This window comes from Sipha flava, unplaced genomic scaffold, assembly GCF_003268045.1.
Source record: "Sipha flava isolate LNK unplaced genomic scaffold, YSA_version1 104_pilon_pilon, whole genome shotgun sequence".
NCBI classification, from domain to species: domain Eukaryota; kingdom Metazoa; phylum Arthropoda; class Insecta; order Hemiptera; family Aphididae; genus Sipha; species Sipha flava.
In genome coordinates this window covers 159,899-183,502 of record NW_020271718.1, presented here as the reverse complement: position 1 = coordinate 183,502, position 23,604 = coordinate 159,899, and the positions used below count along the sequence as shown (strand labels likewise).

General features: G+C 25.3%; 7 protein-coding genes across 7 annotated transcripts; 5 read left to right on the top strand and 2 right to left on the bottom strand.

The window, feature by feature from the left end:
* Positions 1–280: 280 nt before the first annotated feature.
* On the top strand, positions 281–5,954 carry LOC112683879 (PAX3- and PAX7-binding protein 1). Its single transcript, XM_025555069.1, has 15 exons — positions 281–584; positions 645–811; positions 879–1,023; positions 1,100–1,205; positions 1,277–1,431; positions 1,500–1,797; positions 1,855–2,044; positions 3,882–4,005; positions 4,064–4,252; positions 4,343–4,542; positions 4,697–4,847; positions 4,931–5,126; positions 5,229–5,433; positions 5,507–5,631; positions 5,714–5,954. The coding sequence occupies exons 1-15, from the start codon at positions 404–406 to the stop codon at positions 5,751–5,753; spliced, it is 2,472 nt and encodes an 823-aa protein (XP_025410854.1). The 5' UTR covers positions 281–403; the 3' UTR covers positions 5,754–5,954.
* Positions 5,955–7,386: 1,432 nt separating this feature from the next.
* Positions 7,387–8,097, top strand: LOC112683389 (low molecular weight phosphotyrosine protein phosphatase-like). The gene has a single exon (XM_025554423.1). The coding sequence runs from the start codon at positions 7,582–7,584 to the stop codon at positions 8,047–8,049; it is 468 nt and encodes a 155-aa protein (XP_025410208.1). The 5' UTR covers positions 7,387–7,581; the 3' UTR covers positions 8,050–8,097.
* A 41-nt stretch (positions 8,098–8,138) lies between these two features.
* LOC112683160 (vacuolar protein sorting-associated protein 33A) lies at positions 8,139–12,167 on the bottom strand. The gene is made up of 12 exons (XM_025554062.1): positions 12,066–12,167; positions 11,792–11,991; positions 10,338–10,422; positions 10,146–10,250; positions 9,731–10,031; positions 9,558–9,669; positions 9,306–9,466; positions 9,070–9,224; positions 8,845–8,997; positions 8,550–8,775; positions 8,377–8,490; positions 8,139–8,315 (listed from the first exon to the last, which is right to left on the bottom strand). Exons 1-12 carry the CDS (start codon positions 12,165–12,167, stop codon positions 8,212–8,214), a joined length of 1,818 nt encoding a protein of 605 aa, XP_025409847.1. The 3' UTR covers positions 8,139–8,211.
* A 244-nt stretch (positions 12,168–12,411) lies between these two features.
* On the top strand, positions 12,412–13,780 carry LOC112683498. The gene is made up of 2 exons (XM_025554550.1): positions 12,412–12,639; positions 13,573–13,780. The coding sequence occupies exons 1-2, from the start codon at positions 12,526–12,528 to the stop codon at positions 13,660–13,662; spliced, it is 204 nt and encodes a 67-aa protein (XP_025410335.1). The 5' UTR covers positions 12,412–12,525; the 3' UTR covers positions 13,663–13,780.
* A 772-nt stretch (positions 13,781–14,552) lies between these two features.
* Positions 14,553–15,600, top strand: LOC112683102 (electron transfer flavoprotein subunit beta). Its single transcript, XM_025553974.1, has one exon. It carries the CDS (start codon positions 14,761–14,763, stop codon positions 15,520–15,522), a length of 762 nt encoding a protein of 253 aa, XP_025409759.1. The 5' UTR covers positions 14,553–14,760; the 3' UTR covers positions 15,523–15,600.
* An 855-nt stretch (positions 15,601–16,455) lies between these two features.
* On the bottom strand, positions 16,456–20,845 carry LOC112683084 (vacuolar protein sorting-associated protein 53 homolog). The gene is made up of 16 exons (XM_025553950.1): positions 20,682–20,845; positions 20,412–20,597; positions 20,139–20,353; positions 19,960–20,080; positions 19,742–19,887; positions 19,460–19,675; positions 19,215–19,377; positions 18,831–19,036; positions 18,523–18,765; positions 18,272–18,421; positions 18,079–18,204; positions 17,939–18,017; positions 17,722–17,870; positions 16,958–17,113; positions 16,735–16,894; positions 16,456–16,651 (listed from the first exon to the last, which is right to left on the bottom strand). Exons 1-16 carry the CDS (start codon positions 20,766–20,768, stop codon positions 16,499–16,501), a joined length of 2,556 nt encoding a protein of 851 aa, XP_025409735.1. The 5' UTR covers positions 20,769–20,845; the 3' UTR covers positions 16,456–16,498.
* Positions 20,846–21,053: 208 nt separating this feature from the next.
* Positions 21,054–23,420, top strand: LOC112683095 (POC1 centriolar protein homolog B-like). The gene is made up of 7 exons (XM_025553961.1): positions 21,054–21,802; positions 21,876–22,053; positions 22,119–22,227; positions 22,306–22,600; positions 22,677–22,873; positions 22,961–23,083; positions 23,147–23,420. Exons 1-7 carry the CDS (start codon positions 21,745–21,747, stop codon positions 23,180–23,182), a joined length of 996 nt encoding a protein of 331 aa, XP_025409746.1. The 5' UTR covers positions 21,054–21,744; the 3' UTR covers positions 23,183–23,420.
* Positions 23,421–23,604: the final 184 nt, after the last annotated feature.

Below are 23,604 nucleotides of genomic sequence, written 5' to 3'. Positions count from 1 at the left end.
TTTCCAAATTTTAATAATAAAAAGTATAATAAGTTTATAATGAGCGTTGATAGATTATAATAACAGAGTCCTGATTAAAGTTAAAAACTTCTTATTGGAAATTAACAACTTCTTGAATACCTGATAGTTTATCGAAAATCATTAATAATAATTTAATTTTAGACAACGTACCTATTTAAAAAACTATCAAACGGGTCGAAATATTTTTTGGGAGTTTATTTTATGTGAATTGGTCATACTTGATTTCTGTTATTGATTATGTTATCATCGAACAGTTGAACTGTGTTCCATAACTATAATTTCAATATAAAGCTTGTATTTATACTGAGTTTTAAATCTTTTTGGAGATCATGGTAAACGTTTTAAATTACAAATTTTTTGTTTTTAATTAATTTGTGTAATAATGGCAATGCAATTTAAAAAACCCAAACGGAATTTACGTGTTAGAGACACTGATGGTCTCTATGATAATGAAAATGAGGAACAAACAGAGGTAGATTCAGTACTTAAGCTACCAAAACCACCTAAAGAAAAAATATTGAAGAAAGTAAACACTTTGAGTTTTGGCGACGAGTTAAATGAATGTAATTATTTTTATATTTAGTATTAATTTTTGTGCTCAACTTAATGATGTTTTTTTAAAGGTGATGATGGTGAAGAATTTAAAGTTAAAAAGTCTTCTTATAGTAAAAAAATTAAAAAGCAAATGAATAAAGAAAAAATGGGTCGAGACAAAATAGAAAATGGCAAAAAATCTAAAACTGTTAGTGATACAATTAAACCAATTAAAGAGAAACAAACAAATTTTAATGTAAATATATTTATTATCTTTACTGCTTGTGAATGTAATAATTATTTAATTTAATATGATTTTTCAGTCTGAACCTCTAGAAAAAGAAATAATGCTTACAGGCCGTGCTGCTGAAATGGCTGGCTATATATCATCTGACGAAGAACCTGATTCATATAATTCATCTTCACATAGGTTTTCTAACCCGGATCAAGTTAAACTATTATTAAGAAGTAAAAACCTTGGGTTTAATATTTATAGCAATTTAATTGTTTATTATTATTAAATATTATTTAAATATATTTTAAGAGGGTCAAATTCCTGATGCTGCTTTAATTCATGCAGCTAGAAAACGTAGACAACAAGCACGTGATTTAGGAGAAGATTTTATACCAATATCAACACAACCACAAAGGTATTTTTTTTTAAAATAAGCAATCATAATAATTTATAAAGATTGTTTACTTTATAATATTAATTTTTAAGTGAATCCAATGCTGATAATGAACAAGTTACCGGTCGACGTTTAACTCGAGAAGAAGATGAAATAGAAGATAGTGATGATGATGGTATAATTGTTATGTCTGGAATTGTGAGTCAAGCTGAAGATCGAAAAAAAAGCCTACATACTACTATGGCTGGTAATTAATACTTAATAATGTATTTATTTTATACTAAAACATTTGTTTTAAATATATTCATTTTTTAGAACGTACTAATAACAATAGTGATTTTGAAGATCCTGATGAACTTGATGAAGATAATGATTGGGAAACTCAACAGATAAGAAAAGCTGTTACTGGATCACAGTTAGCTGCAGCTCAACAGGAATCTGTTGGCTTGGCTGCCATGTATAACAATGTTACTTCTCAGTCTATGGTTGTGCAAGAGCAATCTATTGCACAGACAATGATAAATCAAAGACCTCGTTTCCCTGACTCCTATGTTCCTCAAGGATTGACGATTTTATTGAACCCCGATGAAATCATCAATAAAACTAGGGAAATGTAAGTTATTATAATATTCTTGTAGTTTTTATGTTTATTGATTGTATTTATTTTTAGATTAAATGAGTTGAAAGAAAAACGGATTCCAGATCAAAAATATTTTGAAGATATGACTGATGAAATACCAGAGATTAAGAATAAAATTGAAATACTAAAAAAAAATGTTCCAGAATTAGCTGATTGTTTTCAGTTTTATCAAGATTTGCGTGGGTACGTCACTGATCTGGTAGAATGTCTTGATGAAAAGGTAGGCGAGTTTTCTAGTTATAGTGATGTTATTTCAATTATCAGACTAATTAAAGAACTACTGTTAAAGAAATAATTGGAAATATTTTATTCCAATAATATGTTTATGTTATTTTAATAATAATTTGTTTTTAAATATATAAATTTAGATTTTTTTATTATTTTCAACTTTTAGTAGTAAAAATAAAACATTTTAATAGGCGTTTCAAATAAATATTAAAATATTTTATATTAGTTCATGAAAACTGTAGTAAATAATATAAATATTAAATTTGAAATTAATTAAGATACTACTAAACTAGAGAGGGATATTATGGCCAAGTGATGTGTTTAAATGTAAAGTTGTCAGTAGTTTTTATTTGCTTTTTGCGAAACCATCTTGATTGAAGAAACCTGCCACCTCCTTACTTAACCTAGTGTTTATCTTTATTGTATTTAATGGTTATAGCTGCTGCAGATTAAAAATAAAAAAACACATAAAAGTTCAGTTATTGTTTGTTTTATTTAAAAAGAAATCCATAACAATTTTGTTAGAAAAAAATACAGTTTTATATACATTTTTTATATTTTTAAATTATAGAATGTCATAACATCCTTAATTTGATCATAAATTATTTAAAACATCAATTGTCCATTTCAACTATTTTAAGAATGCTCAATCATATCTGTTCTGCTTACATAACAATATCATCTATCAATTCATTATATAAACAGACAATAATCTTATTTTTCTAAGAAATATTTATAATTATTTGTTTTAACACATTGACTTTATATGTCTTAGCAGTTCCCACTTAATGCGTATGTTACTTTTTTTATTCATTTTATTTTATTTTAATACGGGCTTCAGCCTAAAGTACAGAATATAAATTTAACATAATAAAGTACAATACAAAATGTGTACTTAGTAGATACTCGTATAACAATTAAATAGAATTTAATTTTGGTAATAAGAAAAAAAATTGTATGTATTCATAACACATTAACCATTTTTTCAACTTTGAACATATGAACTTTCATGACACCAATTGGTGTTATTAGTGTCACTGAATTTTTTTTTCAACATTGTGCATGGAGTTCAATAGCATCTTGGTTATTTTTGTTGACTTTTTTAAAGATGCAAAGGAAGTATATCAAATTAAATGAAAAATATACAAGTATTGCAATAATCATAAATATTGATTATACTCATAATTGATTTTTATTATTATCTGAAAATTAAAAATTAAATAAAATACAATTTATTGTGTATGAAACAATTTTTAAAAAAAATATGAATAAAATTAATTTTGGTTTATTATTACTGATATAGTTATATGAAAACTAAAAATTAACAAAAAATACAATGTATTGCGTTTGAATTTTTTTAAAACACACAAACTTGGTTTTTTGGGCAAACGTCATAGTAGTTATATTATTTTTTCTGATACTGTTTTTGTAACACAGCAGACATCTTTTCCTTAAATTTCTCCCCTTTTCGCCTATTTCATGCGTAGATGGTATATATTTGCCAATACTCAATGATTTTGAAAGTGTTTTTACTTTAGGTAATATTTTACTTAAAACAATTAAGCGAAATCATATAAACTTAATGTTGTATCAATAGATATTATGGTCATATATCCAAACTCTGTACAAATACATATCTTTAAACATGCATTTGTTCATGCTAAATAATAATAAAATAACATTCAGCCTCACGTAGCAAGTTATAAACCATTTACTTTTAATATACACTAGACGCCATATGGTATCAAACACGTTACTGATTGATACTCACGACGCCAATTGGTGTCAGTATACAGTTAATGTATTAAATAAGTTTTTGTTGTTTATAGACACCTGTACTTGTGGAATTAGAACAACGTCTATCTAAGTTGTACGAGAAAAGACGTACAGATCTAACAGTAAGACGAAGACAAGATGTTAGAGATCAAGCAGATGAAGCTGCATCTAATAATAGTAATTATATAATTAATACTGTTTGTTTAAAAAAATATTAATTTAATTTTGCAAATAGAATTGGGAACATCTTCAATTACTAATTCAAGATCTGAAGAGCAACAAAGAAGAGCTGCAGAACGTGAAGGTCGTCGTATAAGACGGATGAGAATGAGAGAAATTAAAGCAATTAGTAAACATGCAGATGGTATGTCTAGTGATGAAGAAGTTCCTGAAACAGATGCATCAGCATTTAGATCTCAACTAGGTATGAACTCATTTCAATTGTTTACGCAATTTTAAATTAATTTTCAGATCAATTTCTAAATACTTTAATTTTATGTATTTTTTTTTACAGAGATTATAAAAAGTGATTCCACTCTGTTATTGGATGATGTTCTCGAAGAATTTGCATCAGTTGATTTAGTTTTAAAACATATGTTGGAATGGAAAGATAAACACCTAGAAAGCTACATAGAAGCATATGTCAATGTGTGTTTGCCAAAATTAATTGGACCTTATGTTCGCATTGAAATGCTGACGTGGAATCCATTGGAAGTATGTATTTAAAATATAAAATAAAAACATAAATAAATAAAATTGTATAAATTAACAGTACATTTTCTTTTACTATTCATAGCTATCAAAACTAATAATAATAATAGAAGTAATCAATTGTGTACTGTAAAGGTATAATTTGTAATATTTATAGGATGATCTTAATTTGGAGAATATGTTTTGGTATAAATGTGTTCAAAAATATACAATGAAAGGAATGAATAGTGTGGATCAGTTGTCAAAAGATGTTGATTTAGAATTAATACCCAAGATAATAGAAAAAGTTGTGCTCAATAAAATTGATCGTATGTACATGTTTAAAGAATAATGATATATAATGATGTATTCTTATTATTTAACCTTTTTTTTTTTTTTTGTTAATCTATAGAAATGATAACAAGTCAGTGGGATCCTCTTTCATTTACACAGACAAAACACATATCTAATGTTATTATGAACATACTGCAAAAATATCCTACTATTGATCCAGATAGTAAATTATTAATGTCGCTGTTAACACATTTAGTGGATAGAATTCGAGATGCAGTTGATTACGATGTATTTATTCCCATTTCTTCTAGACAGTAAGTTTAATAAATATTTTAAGTATAAGTACAAAATGTTATCATATTTAGATTTATTAATATTATATTTACAATAATGTTTATAATTTTATTTACTTTTAGAGTAATGAATACCGGTCGTATGAATGTATTTTTTCAAAGACAATTTAACATGGCCGTAAAACTGTTGGGCAATATACTGTGTTGGCATCAAATTATTGAAGATACAGTGTTGATAGATTTAGCCATCAATCAAATACTCAACAGATACTTACTAACATCTATTCGTACACTACAACCTTTAGAAGCTATTTTAAAAATTACTATGGTATAAAACTATTTTATCAACCTTATATAAATGTATATTATTTTAAAATTCTAAATACTACTAATACTTATAGATTGCTCGAACATTACCCAGTGTATGGTTATGTTATGGAAGTACTACACCTAAAGAATTAACTTCATTTTTCAACCAGTCAAAATTAGTTGCAATGGAAATAGATAAATCACAACCCCAGGCAAAGTATGCTAAAATACTTGTATTGTTTACTCTAAAACTAAAAAAGTTTTTATTAATTTTGCAATATATTTTACTTAATTTTTAGACATGCCTTGGACCAACTAAATGAAGTGTTAAAACTGTGACATTTCATTTTGATTCAGTACACAATGACATTGTTCACTTTCCAAGTCATAAGACCTATAAAATGAGAATTTTGTACTATACATTTTTTTTTTTTTTTTTGTATTATAAATATTAATACTTACAGACTTTTGTTAATTGTTTTGCTCTGATGTTGTATCTTGTTTTTTATATCATCAATACGAATTATTTTCCTTTGTTAAGTAACTTTGTTTATCATAATATTAATAACTAATTGATTCAAAATATTTTTAAATTAGTGAAATATTCAAATTCCTAAATTTAATTCCTATAATTTGAAAAATTCTCATCAGATGACAGAAGATGTCATACTTTTAGCTCAAACATTTTTTCTCTTTGAGAACACACCTTTTAGTTATATAGACTGATGTGAAATAAGTAAAATACTTGTATAAATTAATATTTAAACTCAATATTTATTTCCATTAATTGTTAGTGTAACAATCATATTTAATCTTTTATCTTTATTCTACATGATTATATTATCATACATATTAGTTTATTAGTAGGGCAGATGACTTGTGCATTTGAATATTTGTTTTGCACAATCATAAAAATAGCATAGTACAAAATGAATACGTTTCATGTTTTCAAAAAGTTAGAAATTATATATTGTATATATATGTATATATAAATTGTATATTTCGATATTTTTTTAATTTTTAGGACATATTTATTCAATTTTATATTATTAAATGCAACTTTTAAATAATTTATCAGTTAATCAATACTTTACCATCGACGTTTTTATTTCATCTAATATATGACCAAAAAAATGTTGATCAAATTTTCTACAAAATATTGATTAATTTTATTTTAAAACAATGAACATGTTGTTATTAATATATAAATAAATAAACAAATAGTTTATATAAATAAATAAAAGCTTAGCCTGGAGAATTGATATATTTGTCAATTACAACTGGTTTCAAATTAACAATTACATAATACTTCATATTATGTACGTACAAAAAAAAAATCATTAAATAATTACAGTTGTAACAAATAACAATTAAAATAAATATAGAACCCAAAACTAAAAAAAATTATTTAGACTTCTTATTTAGTAGAAATAATGTTTGACATATTAATTTCTTTGGCGATTTTTTTTTTCTATTGATATAGCTAAACTTGATAAACGAATTTGGGACATCGTACTTCGAAGATGGTTTTTAATTATTTTTCTGAACAATTTCTCTGATTTGTCACCGTCATTGATATAGTAAAAAGAAACAATTATCCTGTGGTGGGAGGAACTGGGAAATATCAGATTATCAGCCCAGAATATATGAAACATATTTCCATAAACCTCATACTAAAATGTATACTAAATCCCGTAAACTTAGTCTCCATAAAAATAACCCTAAATAAAAATTATTGTGTTTCTACCTAATTATAAATGTATAATATAATATTTTTTTGTATGTATTCTTATCATACAATAATTTTTAAAACGTAACAAACGAACGCTGAATCTGAAATTTTATTGCGCATGTGCATAGTAATTGAGTAATAGTAGAACAAAGCGCTCACATCTGACCGCTGGAAATATACCCATGCTCCTCATAAGGTCTATGATGTTATCACAGAATAAATTTTAGTATCATTTTAGTATGTTTTTTGGTTTGAATGATAGTAAGTTATATAGTACAAATCGCTAATAATACCAATCATTATAATAACTTATTACCACATATTATTTTATTAATTGTTCTTACACACACATTTTTAAAGTTTGTGCTGGTTACGAACTATTTTTTTTCTATAAAAGTTTATTTATTTATCTGTTAAAATTATTGTTATTTGACAATGGGTGATAAGCGTAGTGTCATGTTTGTATGTTTGGGTAATATATGCCGATCTCCAATGGCCGAAGCAGTTTTCAAAGAGGCAGCCAAACTAAAGGGCGTGAACGATAAATGGTATGCTGAAAGTGCTGGTACTGGCGGATGGCATGTAGGTTGTTCACCTGACGATCGGACAATGACCGTACTGCGGAATAATGGAATACAGTTCAAGCATTCAGCACAACAATTAACTAAGGAAGATTTCAATAGATTTGATTTCATTTTTGGAATGGATCAGAGTAATATGAGAGATTTAAATCGAATGAAGCCGAAAGGATCTAAAGCAAAATTACTATTGTTAGGGTCATTTGACCCATTAGGTGATTCCATTATACAAGACCCATATTATGATAGTGACACTAAAGGATTTGAAAAGTGTTATCAACAATGCATGAGATCATGCACGTCATTTTTAGAAAAACATCAATAGTTTATTTTTGTTTTCAATAAATAATAATTAATAACAAATGAAAAAATACATCTTGGAACAATATTTTGTATAAATTTAGTCTTCTTAATAATTAATCATTGTATAATCATAATATATAATATGTAATATGAATGTTTAAGTTTGAGTATAAAATCAAATACTTTACTTATTACATAAGGTCTTGTTTATTTCAGGAATTAATAATGACTTGAGAAAACTATTGCCATTGATAATATTGGTAGTAGAAATTACATATTCAACTGTAGCTAAAACAGTTATTATAAAAATAGTATTATTTGTAATTATAAAAAATAAAAAATAACTTACAATCTTCAAGCGATGACAAAAACCTAAGAGCTGATATTTCAGCAAATGTACAACCTCCTATAAAGAATACTAGTACAACTTTTTGAGAGTCTACTAAAAAGTTCATACTGGATGCTGTAAATAATATTACTTAGTATATTATAAAAGGTTTTTAGTGATTTTTAGTTCATTACTTTGATCTGTATTGTAGTTTACATGTTCTACAATGGGTCCAGGTAATAATGGTAGAACATCAGACAATACTTTACTATCTGATTTAGAAATGTGATGAATCAATCGAACACTAAGTGGAGCATAAATACCATAAACATAGTTAATATCATCCGGATCAACTTCACTCATTTCATATACATCCAATTTCAATAATCTGCGGCAGACAGCATAGCATCTTGAACTTGTCTGCAATAATATTTATAGTTATAAACAACAGTTAAAAAAAAAAAAAAATTGTACAAGTCATAGTAGTACTTGTAATTTTATGAGACCAGCGTTTTCCAAAAGAGTGATAGTAATAAGGTGTTTAAAGCCATAAGTCTGAATGATTTCTCTCTTGTAGTATTCCAGAACTTTTTGTTTTAATCCAGAATTTACAACAGACTGCATACATATTAATCTTAACACCTGTAATCAGAGATTTTTTTTTTATTTATATAATCTTTAATTTTTTTTTTCTTTTATAGAAACAATTATTACTATTATAAGATCACATTTGTTGGATATCAAATCTTCTATTGAAGGTAATACTTTATCTGAATCAATACCCAAAATCAGTTCTTGTTGTAGGTTAATTAAATCACGAAAACTGGTTTTGTCTGTCAATTCTTTAATTAGTCCAGCAATTGTGGTATCTGATTAAAACATGATATTTTTATCTTTTAATATATTTAAAAAAAATTGCAGCCAAGTAAAATTAATTACAGGGTGATTACATGTAGAAAGTTGTTTTTTTAGTGCCATCATGTATGGAAGTCTTGACACTAACTGTTTCATCTCTTGCACAGTTTTACCACTGCGAGTTTCATCATATTCAGACGTAATATTTTTGGCTCTTTTACTCAAATTCATCAATACTGCATTGAAATGTTTATTTCTGTTAAAAATAAAAAGTAATTTTACTATTATTTTTTTCTTGGTAGTAACATGTATTATATATTAAGTAATTAATCCATTTATTTACTTGCCTAGTTTCAGCAAAAATCTCATCATTTGAATTTAATACAATTTTCTTATGTGTCAATGTATTGACATTTTCTTCATCAGAAACAAATTTGTTTGCTGGTAATTCTACAGTACCTAAAATAATACAATTACAGTCAATCATTAGTTAAGACAGTATAGTATAAGACTAACTTACAGCAATCAATTCCAAAAAGCTCATCAATTAATCCTTCAAATGTTAATTGAGTGGCCATTGGTGTCATTAAGTCCACAGAGCGGTCAATTAGAACAAGATGGTCAATAGTTATATAATTTCTATTAGCTTTAGAGTTTGGTTTACGAGGTTCTAAAGATATTTTAGATACTAAATCCCAAACTTGTTTAACTACATGACCTTTACCAGTTACTCGTCCAATACGGCCATAAAGGTCTTCTAGCATAACAATTGATTGAGCTACACGATATAAACATGTAGGATCATTTTCTAACGATAATTCCTAGTTATATATATATAAAAAAAAAATAAGTTCCATTATATAATTAAATCCCTTAAATGAATATGAAAAAACCAACTATAAGTAAACTAAAAAATTTAAATATTGTAACAATACCTTGTAACAATCATTCATTTCCATTGACATAAGATCATTTTCCAGAGGGAATAAAAGACAACGGAATTCTTCAATAAGAACAAAATTTCCAAAAACTCCTTTTCTCTATAATAAAAAGAAATGTAATTTAAATAAAACTCAAAATTGTGTTTTTATAGATTAGGTTAACAAGATATTATACAATAAACTTACTTCTAAACGTTTTTCACATAATAAACTACGTGTAGGAACAAAAAATAAATGATATTCTCTATGTGTAAGATCTTCTCGACTTTCTCTAGAAATATAAATTCACAAATAATAAAAGTGGTGTACAACCTTTTTTTGATCCACAACTTCCAAATCTGTTTATTTCAATAAGACAAAAATAATATACAATGTATATGTTATGGGCAAAAGTCGAAATCGGGCAAACCTCAGAAATGCCCGGACAAAACGCGAACTGCCCAAAATCTTTGGGCAAAATGTCATATTTCAGCTTTTGACCGGACAAAACCTAGTTTGACTAGTTTGACTAACCTAGTTATGACCAACCTCATTTGGGCAAAACTGCCAAAACCGTATATTGACTTTTATCGTAAGGGTAAAACCGTAGTCTTAAATATGTTCGCTAATATTAAATAAAAATAATTATAAAATAAATATTATTGTACAAATATAATTGGATAAACTTAATTAATACATTTAAACCTCACTTGGGCTAAACTGTAGCGTTTTAAATAAATTCACTAATATTAAATACAAAAAAATAATAATCATAAAATATTGTTTAGATATAATTTAATGCACTTAAATAATAATAAAATATAATGATATTAAGTATTTGTATAAAAATAAACATAATAATATTAGGTACTTTTATAATGTTAAAATAAATAATTAAAAATAATAATACATTTAAACTCCATTTTGATAAGGTGTATTTTGTGTACCTTTAATATAACGAGTTGAAAAAATATAATAACAGCGATAAATTAACAAGATATGCATGGTCATCTATAATCGTATTTAATATTAGCAAACATATTTAAGACTCTACGATTTTGCCATTACGATAAAAGTCAGTATACGGTTTTGGCAGTTTTGCCCAAATGAATTTGGTCATAACTAGGTTTGCCCGGTCAAAAGCCGAAATATGACATTTTGCTCAAGGATTGTGGGCAGTTTGCATTTTGCCCGGGCATTTCTGAGGTTTGTCCGATTTCGGCTTTTGCCCGTAACATATATAACTCTTTAATTTGGTATTAGGCTACTGAAAATTTCTAATTGAAATAAAATGATTTCCAGGTTGCATATCACTGTATTAAAAGACATAAAATAGAGCTAAAATAATTTATAGAAGCCCATTAAAAAATTATATTTTTTACTATTTAGTTTATTACAATAAGGCCTAAGTGGAATCACAGAATATGCCTAAACATACTCCTCATATTAATACTAAAATATTAACAATTAAGTATCACATTAAATTAATTATATATATAAAAAAAAAAAAAATGAATGGTTTAATATGTTATAAAAACATAAATGAATAATTGTAAAAAATGTTGTTACAGTAATGAAAATTAAGATCAATTAAAATATACATAATTATTTAATAAACATACAAATACAGATAAATTATGAGATTTCAATGAAATACATACTTGTGAATATTTTCACATATCATATCCATATGTGGTAGAAATGGCCTGGTAATAAATATGACATTTTTCACCTTTTCCCTGAAATTATTCAACTTGCCATAGCTAAGTATAAATACTTCTTTAACATCATGTTCTCTTAACAAACTATACGTAGCTATTAAACCAATAGGTCTAGTGAGACCTTCATCCAAAATTATAACCTATGTGATGTTTTAATTTAATTCTTAATGTATTAGATCATCAATGATATAAATATTATTTATTTTGTGTGTACCTTAGGGCCATCACATTTATCCAATAGGCAAATTAAGTCTTTAGATGCATTCTCTTGAAGTAGATTAATGTTCACTTTTCCTCCAGCTAAGTAATTAGACATGTTGAACTTGGTTAAACAAAATGTATCAAGTTTTTCTTTAAAATGTATACTGGATTTTTATAAATATTAAAGTAAATTTACTTTATCATGAATATTATCACAGAAAAACAATAACAGAACTTAATAAATAATTGAGATAAAATAATAAAAAAAAGTTTCGAAACCAACTAATTTTCATTATCAAAGTGTTGGTTACACTGTGAACCTTATGTTTAATCAAATTATTTTGATAATGCCGATTACCTCTATTAAAAAGGTTATTCTATATTTTACAATTAAATGTATATGAAAATCAAGGGATACAATTGCAAATTGTTCTAAATCAATATTTTATTTACATTCATTCAAAATATAAAAGATGTTCGGGTTATCAAAATTAGCTCAGCCTTTGGCTAGGCAATCCCTTCAAGTTATATCCAAGAGAACAAATATTGCTGTTAATGGACCACCAGAAGTCAGAATGCCAAAATGGGTAAAAATTTATTAATGCTTGTATTTATAACTTAAATACTTGCTAATTATTTTAGCTGTATGCGATTCAATAAGTTAAATGATATATATAATATTGAGTATAATTATTCTAATTATATTCTTATTTAAGTCTTATAAATCTTTTGTTCTTACGATCTTACGATGAATGTCCATTATACATGCTGTTTGTAACTAATTCAAATACTTGAGATATTTACTGATTCTTTATTATAATTAATTAAAGATTTTTATTAATGAAAATTTCTAATAATTACTACTATGTGTTTAATAAGTATAGTTTACATGTTCTTGGAGTACCTATGTATAATATCAGTGGCGTAATTGGAGAGTTACACTTGCGACTCCAAATATAATTTATGGGTTGCAAAAGTATTATTTTGCAAACCTTGGAAACTCCATATTTATGTGTATCACCAGATAGTAAAAAAAATTTAAATAAGTAACTATTTAGTTAAATAATTATGAAATAAAATAAGTTGGAGAATGAGAAAATTGTGACGATAATAACATCCATAACAATATGACAACATAGAAGGTTTAATCTAAAAATAAGTTATATAATATTAGATGTAATATAGGTTGTAATTATATTATAATTATAAAAGATTATGTTATTTAATATTTAAATAAAAGTAATGGGTGTGCCTATACATTAATTATAAAAGAACTAAATTTATAATTTATAATAACATTAATAGAATATAATAATATGATTATATTAAAACATTGTTTTATAATGTTTGTGCATCCTGAGTAACTTTTGCAACCCCTGATATTTTTTCCGAATTACGCCACTGTATAATATAATAAATTAGTTATTGATAAACTATTATTTTTAGTTTTATATTTAATTATATGAAATTCATGTTCATAAATAATATATTTAGCAACTTATGTACTTTTTATTTTTCAGAAACAATTACTCATTGGAGGCTCTGTTTGTGGATCAACACTGATTATACCTATTTGGGTTTTATATGACTTAAAGAACCTTCCCAGATAAATGTTATTCTAATTAATATTTTCATTGCATTATAATAAAATTAGACATAATTATATACAATGTTTTTTTTTTCATAGAAATAAAATAAAATTTTAGTAGAAATTCTACTACTGTAACATGTATTTTGTGTACCTTTATTAATTGTCTCACTTTCCAATGTTCTTTTTCAATCTATTTTAATTATAGTAAATTTATTAGAAAATATCATAGAGATATATATATATATATGTGTGTGTGTGTATGTGTGTGAAAAATCTAATTGTATCATATGTAAAGAATTAAATTTGATCTGAATTTTCTGTTTAGATTTTATTTAATGCAAAGCCTTTTTATATGTTTTATAACTATATGTTAGTTAATTGTAAAATATATTAATTTTAAGAATTGCTATAATAATTGCAATGAACAACAATTACTATTTTTAGAATTCAGTATTAATTTTTAAATTTCTCAACTGAGAAAATTGATAAATTATTAATCAATAATGTCTAAAAATCAAATCTTGTAGTAATTTGATTTAAAAATTGATGCTGAGTGATTATAAATTATTTACCAGTTTATTGATAAATTAATTGGTATATATGATTTAAACGCAGTTTAACATGTAAATAACCAAAGAATTAGTTGTTATTAGATACTGACATAATCAAATTATAAGTTAAGTTTAGTATGGGTATACCCTAGATTCCGATAACTTTTACGGGAATTTTTGTGGTCGATATTCTGAAATGAATTGGAATACTAAATTACACGATGGTCAATAGGTCATTACACGAAGGCCACTTAAAGCGGAAAAATTAATTTGTGCCGTAGATTATTGCTCAGCTGTAGCTAGTGAAATATTTTACGTGATAAGACTACTGATTAAATTTATTTGAACGTTTGTAATTGGTCAAAATGTATTTCCTAGTTGGATTTTATACCCAGTGGCCATTATAAATATAAAAATGTATTTCTATTCAAGATTCAACATTGAGACAAGTTTGAAACTCAAAGTATAAAATACAGTTCTTAAACGTTGATTTACAATATAAGTACTGTTTTCTGTGGTTTAATCTGCTGTGTAAAACTTATAATTTCTTTATTTAATTTTTAATAATGGCTCGTGTATTGGTTGGAGTGAAAAGAGTGATTGATTATGCAGTGAAGATTCGTGTCAAGCCTGATAAATTGGGAGTCGTAACCGATGGCGTTAAACATGGTTTAAATCCATTTGATGAAATTGCTGTCGAAGAGGCTGTTCGTATGAAGGAAAAAAAAATCGCTTCGGAAATAATTGCAGTGTCTTGTGGGTTACCACAAGCTCAAGAATCATTACGGACAGCTCTGGCCATGGGTGTAGATCGTGGTATTCATGTTGAAGTGCCACAAACACAGTATGATACACTTCAGCCATTGCATGTATCAAAGATCCTGGCGAAAATTGCACAAGATGAAAAAATCGATGTAATTATTGTTGGTAAGCAAGCCATTGATGATGATTCCAATCAAACTGCTCAAATGACTGCTGCTTTATTGAATTGGCCCCAAGCAACATTTGCATCTGAAATAACAGTAGAAGGCAATGCTATTGTGGTTAAGAGGGAAATAGATGGCGGTTTAGAAACAATTAAAGTTAAATTGCCTGCTGTAATAAGTGCAGATCTAAGATTAAATGAACCAAGATACGCAACTTTGCCCAACATCATGAAAGCCAAAAAGAAACCAATAAAAAAAATAACTGCTGCAGACGTTGGAGTAGATATAGCACCACGGCAACAAGTATTGAGTGTAGAAGATCCACCTACTAGACAAGCAGGTTCAGTTTTACCAGATGTTGATACTTTAATATCAAAGTTAAAGGAAAAAGGTCATTTATAATGGATATTAATTATGTTTTTGTCATTTCAAATTTTATCCAGTTAGATAAATAAATATTTGTCTTCTTTCAAATTTAAATGAAGTGTTATTATTTTTGTAATATCGAAATAAAAGTTGAGAATATTATTATTAAATTTTTTAATTTTTTTTAATTGTATATAATTTTATTTGTGATTGAATGCATAGTATTTAACAAAATGAATTTAATATTTAAAATATAATTTAGATACCTATTCGGTATATTATCAGTAATAGGCTTTTTTCTGACCCATTAGTGAAGGTTAAAGTGAAGGATTTGTTATCACCTTAAAGCATACCACCAGCATCAATATATTACCCAAATTCATCCATTGAAATCCGACCGTTAATCATTAATATGACTGTAAGACATATAGTAACCTAAGACTTTACTAAACTAACATATATAAGAACCAAATGTCCATTAAAATTCATTATAACCATAGGTTAATGCTAACCACACTAACCAGATATTGTAAGAATAGGCATTAATTGGAATTTAGTAAGTATTTAATTTGTTGTACTTTGAATGTTTATTCTTCCTAAATAAATATATTATTATCCATATATATATATATATATATATATATCTCTTCTAAATTTTTATCTAAATCGTGGTATTTCACTCAGTAATAATAAAAGCAATTCGTATTTAATTATTTATTAATAATTAATTTTATGAGTTTTCAGGAACATTGTAAATATCTAAATATCATCACTGCATTATGTAGATTGTATTAATAATTAAGTCATAATTGTATTATTCTTTGAAATGACAACTCAAATTAGATATTTTTATTATTTATAATTTATAAATAGATATATTATAAAATAATATAAGAATTTAATACTAATATAAGGTTAGTTTAATATTCAACATTTATTTAGGAATTAATAAATACTTATATTAATCTGTAAAATTTAAAAAAATAATTTTTATTCAATGATATAAATAAGATTAATTATTAGTGTTAGATATCAAATTCTTTTTTATGCGACTAGTATATTGTTTCAAACTGGATAGAGCTGCTGTGCTTGTTACAAAACTACCAGTAGGATTCCTAGGTCTAAATAAATTTAATAATTCATTTCTTTCAGCTGCTTTCAGACCCTGTAATACAATTAAACCATTTGATTTTATAAGTAAATATTAATATAATCTGGTGCATTTTGTAGATATTAGGAAAAATTAACCTTCATTTCTAATATCTTTTGAAATTCTGTCATATCTGATTCTGGTAATAGTTTTAAATACTGATCAACAAATGATGTATAATGCTTCATTGTAGGAGCCATTACTAATTTCAATATCATTTCTGCTTTTGTCATACCTTTTACCACAACCTTTGTATAGCTAAGGTAAAAAAGTGATACAAAAATAAAACATCAAATAAATAAATGGTTGAAGATGTATTACCTAGCTGGAGCTTTACGATTATCATCTAGATTTATTGATGGCAGATCTAATAAAATAGTTTTTAGTGAATGAGTATCCAACAGCAATTGTTCAGCACCAATATTTGACAATGGCTTGCATTTATATAAATGCTGTATGAATTTTGGTATGAAAGAACTGAAAATAATTAATAAAAATAATACCAAATTAAAATTCATTTTTAATTTATAAATACTAATGACTGGGACCAGAACTTAACATGTCATTAAATCAATTAAAATATGTTAATTTTTTTGTTATTTAAACACTTTTTTGGTGCATTTTATTAAGATTATGTGGTCATCAATTTTCAGACCTTAATAATGACTTATGATTATGTTTTTTTTATTGTAATATACATAAATTTACTTTGTTCAGTATTGTGAAAAATAAATTTCATTACATACATTTGTACTTTGTGTGACCATGATATAGGATTAATATTAAACTACTGATTAATATTTTATACTTTCTATAATATATGCTATTACCTAGATGTGGAACTATTTATTCTTAAACCCTAGAAATTGAAGTATAACACTTTAATGATGAGTATACTGTGTCGGTATGAACAACATATTCAACAGGTAGTTTACTTTATATTTTTTTCAATAAATTAAAGTTATTCTATCACTCATTAAGTTAAAAATATGAATTAAACTAAAATTAATCATTAATCATCAGTAAAATTATTTATGATTAATATTAGAAATTTGTTATTGGTACATACTAAATTATGAACTTACTTTGCAAAAGTGATGCAAAACTTTGTAAAATATTTTCTAGATGTTGATAAATTTTTACGAACAACAGGAACAACAGCTTTTAAATGTGTTGTCATTATGGAAACATATTCACTCTGATCTCCCACAGCAGAAATATTTTGCCAAGGAACCTGAAATGTTTCAATACAAATTTGAAAATAGAATAAATATATTAACAATCTACCTAATCAATTATTACTTTGATCATATTATTTAATGCTGGTTCTAAGTCAGCTTCCAAATGTTGAACTAATAATTTTATAGATGTAAAAATTATGCTAGAACATAGATTATAATATACAATTAAACATGCTTTTATTTGCTATGGTTTTATATTACTTTTGAAATAAATCTTGTTCATTAATCATACTAATTTTACCAACTAAGCTAGGATCTATTTTTTCTTTCAATTTCTCTTCTAACTGTTGTGTTGTTTCCATACAATAATCAGCAGTAGTCAAAATACTTAAAATAAAAATTAATGTTTTACATGAACTGAAATATAATTAGATTCTAAATTCTATTTCCTTACCAACATATTTTAGCAAGTTCTTGTGGAGTACAGTTTATATTTTTAACACCAGCATCAGTCATACCACTTGGAAGAAGTTGTAAATCTTTTATTAAGTCTTTTGTCATATTTGATACATTTGTTGTTAAAGAAGTAGCTGGGTGACTTATTCTATAAACCATAGATTTAAATTTTAGTATAAATAATAATTTTATTAAGAATACATTTTTTTTTATATTATATAATAAATTAAAAAATTTAAATGTAATTACTTTGGAAGGTTGACTTCTAATATTTTAGTTGCATATTCTTTTAAATACTTTTGAAATACAGCTGCCAATGATAACATTGGATTGTGATTGCTGAGTTCAGTACATTGAACAAGTGACTTTTTATAAAATAGAAATAAGTCAGCACAGTTTGGTAAAACAGTAGCAGTTTGATCATCAATGTTTTCTTTGGCTAAGGTGATCTTAATGTCACTGACAAACCGCTCAATCAATTCTGACAGATTTCTTAAAATAATAAAAATTACTTAATAGTACAAAATAATATTTTTTAACTTAAATTTAATAATTACTTATCAACACTATTAATATAGATATAAAGGAACGGTTGAAAACAATCACTAATCAAACCATAAAATGGAGATGAATTTTGTTTTAATTCATTCATCTGCGTTTGTGATGCTATATTTCTTGTCATATCATTGGTTATTTGTAATTCTTCAGAAAAGGGTTGAATAATTTCATCCATTATATCAACGTTAGTGACAATTGGTTGTTTCTTAAAAATTTAAAAAATAATTTTATTTATTTTATTTTATTATTTTATTATTATATATGGACTATGCCCTTTTTATATTATGTATGATAAATAATTAAATACTTATAATTAACTTAAATACCAACTTAAAATACTATTTGCAATTTTATATTTTATTATTAGATTAATAAATACATACAGTATTATTTTCTAATGGTCCATCAATGTTTTGATGCATTGTACTTCCACTAAATGATTTAGCCATCAAATTTTCAAATGCAATTGTTTTTTGAATTGCATACAATAAAAGTTTGACATCAATTTCATTTTTTCGTTTACCCATCAATTTAGACAGCTCATTTCTATATAAAATAATGACATAGAAATACTGTTAATAAATATTTATTAATTTAAAAAAAAATGTGAATAATACATTTAACTTACTTGGTAATTTTACAAAACTCAACAGCAATTCTTTCAGATAATTTCCATTGAACAGGGAACATAGAACTAAACTTTTCATCACATTGTAATAGTTGTCGTTTAAACCATGCATACCTTTGGTTGAGCTTGTCCAACCAGGCCACATCTTCTGCGCTATCAAATAAATGTGTATATTCTGATAATTGTAGATCTATAAACCACTCTAATAATTCATCCCTAAGAAATTAAATTAAATTAATAATTTTATGTAAGCCTATCAAGTTTATATTTAAAATGTCTTACTTGACTTTTGGTTCTAATATTGAAACAACTAAACATGCTTCAGCCATTTGTCTATTAGGAACAAAGTTTTTTGCATTGGGGCCAGAAAAAGCTTCATGGAAATCAGCCATAATTTGTGTTGCTAAGGATTCTTGAAGTTGTTTCACCTTTTTTTTTTTTTTTAAAAAAAATAAATAAAAATAAATTGTAAACAAATATTTACAATAAATTGAATTTACTTCTGTAGCTAATTGAGCAATGTGTGGTATATCTGTATAGTTCTTGAAATGTTTCATAACGTCAGTAACTCCCTGTAAGGGCATTACAATTTCTCCATACTTACGTTTTGTAGTCAAACATCTATAGGGATTTGTATATTTACATTATTTATTTAATTTGCATCTAAATGTTAACATACCTGAGGGACTCAATGCCAGAAACAAACATGTGCAAATTATTCAGTGTAGTAATGGATGTAGTGAGATTCTTTTTTGCACAGTCTAATTGTTTAATATCTAATGTTATTTCTTTAACAATTTCTTCGCTATGTTCAGCTTTTTGTTTGATTTCTCTGATCTGACTAAATAGGTGTTTGATGTAACGTTGAGCTTCTTCAAGCTCAGCTTTACCATCCTACATATAAATAATAATAACTTAATAACCGTTGTTCATATGTAAGAATAAACTGTACCTTGCTAACTTCAATTTGACCTCTAATAACTGATCGTATGTCATTATCAATAGAGTCTACCTTACATTCAAGTGTATTAATAACATCATCAATATTAGTAAGTGATTGCTCAGTAGGAAACAGATTATTGATGTAGTCTATAGTATCAAATTCAGGTTTATCTAATGGATCATCACCCGGTAAAATCTATAAATGTAAGAATAGTAACAATATAGATAGATAGAATAACAATATATTTAATCAAAATACAATATTTACACATGTTAATACCTCGTCTATGGCTTTTTGTACTTCTGCAGAATACACTAATGTCTCATTATTAGCTCCATCAGTATATTCATTATCATTGGTTGACATAATTCAAAACTTAAAACTAATTATATAAGTAATTGTACGCACTAAATTAATAAAGAACCTAAATTATTTAGATTGCTTTTAAATTTATAGAAATTTTAGAATATAAATTGAACATCATTAAAATTATGACAATTTCATAGGTTGAAAGTATGATGTAGAAATTATTTAGTACAATATTAACTTATTATCTTATTTATTAATGGTATTTACTTTATGTTATCTCTAACTCAGCATTGGATAGTGATTAGTGATTACAGGAACGTTACTTAATTTTTAAAAATCATGAATGATTCACTGTTAAATATTTTTAAAACATTAACTAATAATTAATTATTTTATTTTTAGCAATACCACAGATTAGGTGAAATCTGAGACGATCCCAATAACTAAACCTAATTCGTTCGAAAAGAAACACTTAACTTTTTTATAATATAAATATATATATTTTTATTTTTATTAAGTTTTACTACTAAGTAAGTAGTTCAGTATAACATGGTATATTCAATAATCAATAATATCATAGAGCAAAGTAAATTTAAATAACTAAAATATACATCTTAGGATTAAAAGTTGTTTTTGAAATCAACTTATGGATCGCTGAAATACATTTTGTTGATATCAATACAAGTTGATTATAAATTTCAAAAAGTTGATAAGGATAATATTCGTTAGATTCTTACTCTGTGGTTGCTTTACTTTAAATTCTCAAAGACTATCAGTATTTTTATTGATATTTTGTCAGTTAAATAAATTTTTTAATATTTGACAATAAGAACTAAATTTCCTTCTGTACTACTGTATTATTTTTTTTCTATTATTAAATCAAATTTGTTTTTATTCATAATTTTTTTATATATATTGAAACAGTAAGTTGTATTTAAATGGATCATAATATTATGCATAGTTGTGAATTAATATTAGGAAAGATTATAGAATAAACTATAATGTATTTATTCTATAATCAATAATAATAGTCATGTCTGCTGATATTAAATGTTTAAAATGGAACAAAACAATTTTAAGACCAACCAATGGTAATGTTTTTATAATTTGAAACTAGGAATAGTATACGTTTGTGTTAAATTTATCTATTTACTTTATTTTTAGTCTTGGATTATTCAGAATACACTCTAGCCTTGCAACCATCATATTGGCTTAGTTTGAAGACAAAACATCATCCGATAAAAGTATCATTTTTAGGACAAAAAAATAGATTGGCTTCTTTAGACAATTCAAATAACATATATGTATACGATTGGACCAAAGCTAATATAAAAATTATCAAGTGAGTTTTTATTTGAGTATTTGTTCGCTAAATAACCAAAATTATCTTATGTCTATTATATACAGGACAAAATATGAACACAAAGGTAAACTTACAAATCTAGCAAGCAATTATCTAGGAAATAAAATTGCTACATGTTCAGACAGTGGAAAAATACAGTTATGGAATTTTCAGGTTATTATCTAATACATTTTTCTTAATTTAATTGAATTAAATCATTACAAATAAATTATAAAATATGTATGATTTTAGTTTTCAAACTACAAGATATTAACTGAATTTAGAGGTCATTTTCATTCAATACGTAATATTGAATATTCCTCAGACAATAATTATTTAATTTCTTGTTCTAATGATAAAACATTTAAAATATGGGATTGTCAAACTAATAAGTTTGTTGCTAGTAACATGTTCCATAATAATTGGGTAAATATGGCTAAGTTTTTCAATTGTAACAAATTAGTCGTATCTTGTTCAAGAGATTCATACATACAAGTTTTTGATTGCTGTTCTGGCAAATGTGTTGTTAAGTTCAATTTAAGTCCAGGTAAAAACTATATAACTTTTATTTTAAGTATATGTAAGTATTTTATTTGAATGACTGGTTATTTTAATCAATTTAGATTATGCTGAAACTCTTACACTTAAAGAGGATTTTTCTATTGCTGTGGGTACTAACTTAGGCTCCATTCAAGTGTTTGACTTAAGGGCATTAAAAGTTTTACAAATGTATAACAAACACACAAGTCAAGTTAATTGTATTCAGTATCAATATAAAACACCATGTTTAGTTTCAGTTTCAAAAGATAAAAAACTTAATGTAATATATTTATAGTATATTTAACAAAATTACACTTATCCTTTAAAAAATATTATAACATTAATATCATGAATTTTTTATTTTAAGGTTTATGATACTATTGAAGGAAGATTTTTGTATTCAATTTATCACTTAAATGAAATAAAATCAATGGATATTTCTTCTAATGATCAGTTACTTGCAACTACATCATTTCGTTTTGATAATGAGGTAATGTTAATATTTTAAAACTTATAGTTATAAATTATGTATATAATAAATTCTATTTTTTAGGTCACATTATGGAAACTAGAAACTATGAAATTTTAGTATTTTACATTTTAAGGTATATAATTATATTTTATTTATTTGTTAACACTTAATTTTAAATTCTATGTATATCAATTTAAAGGAAGTAAAATAATATTTTTTTAACTTTTAGAAAGAAATTTAATACTCACAAGCATGTGTTTTTTCTTTCGCTTTTAACTAATTTTGAATCAGAGTCAATCACTTTTAAATAATTTTAACATATGGTTTTTAAGAAAATTAACTATTGATTTTCTCTGATTCTCATTTCATCAGTATCTCAATAATAATAAACAATTTTGAATCAATTTTGTAGAAACAAATTTGTTCATTGTTTTTAAATAAATATTTTTGTACAAATGACAAGTTCATAGAAACGATGGAAATATTCAATAGGTTATTTCTGAACATATATTTTTTGGTCTTAAAATTTCAATGTGAAA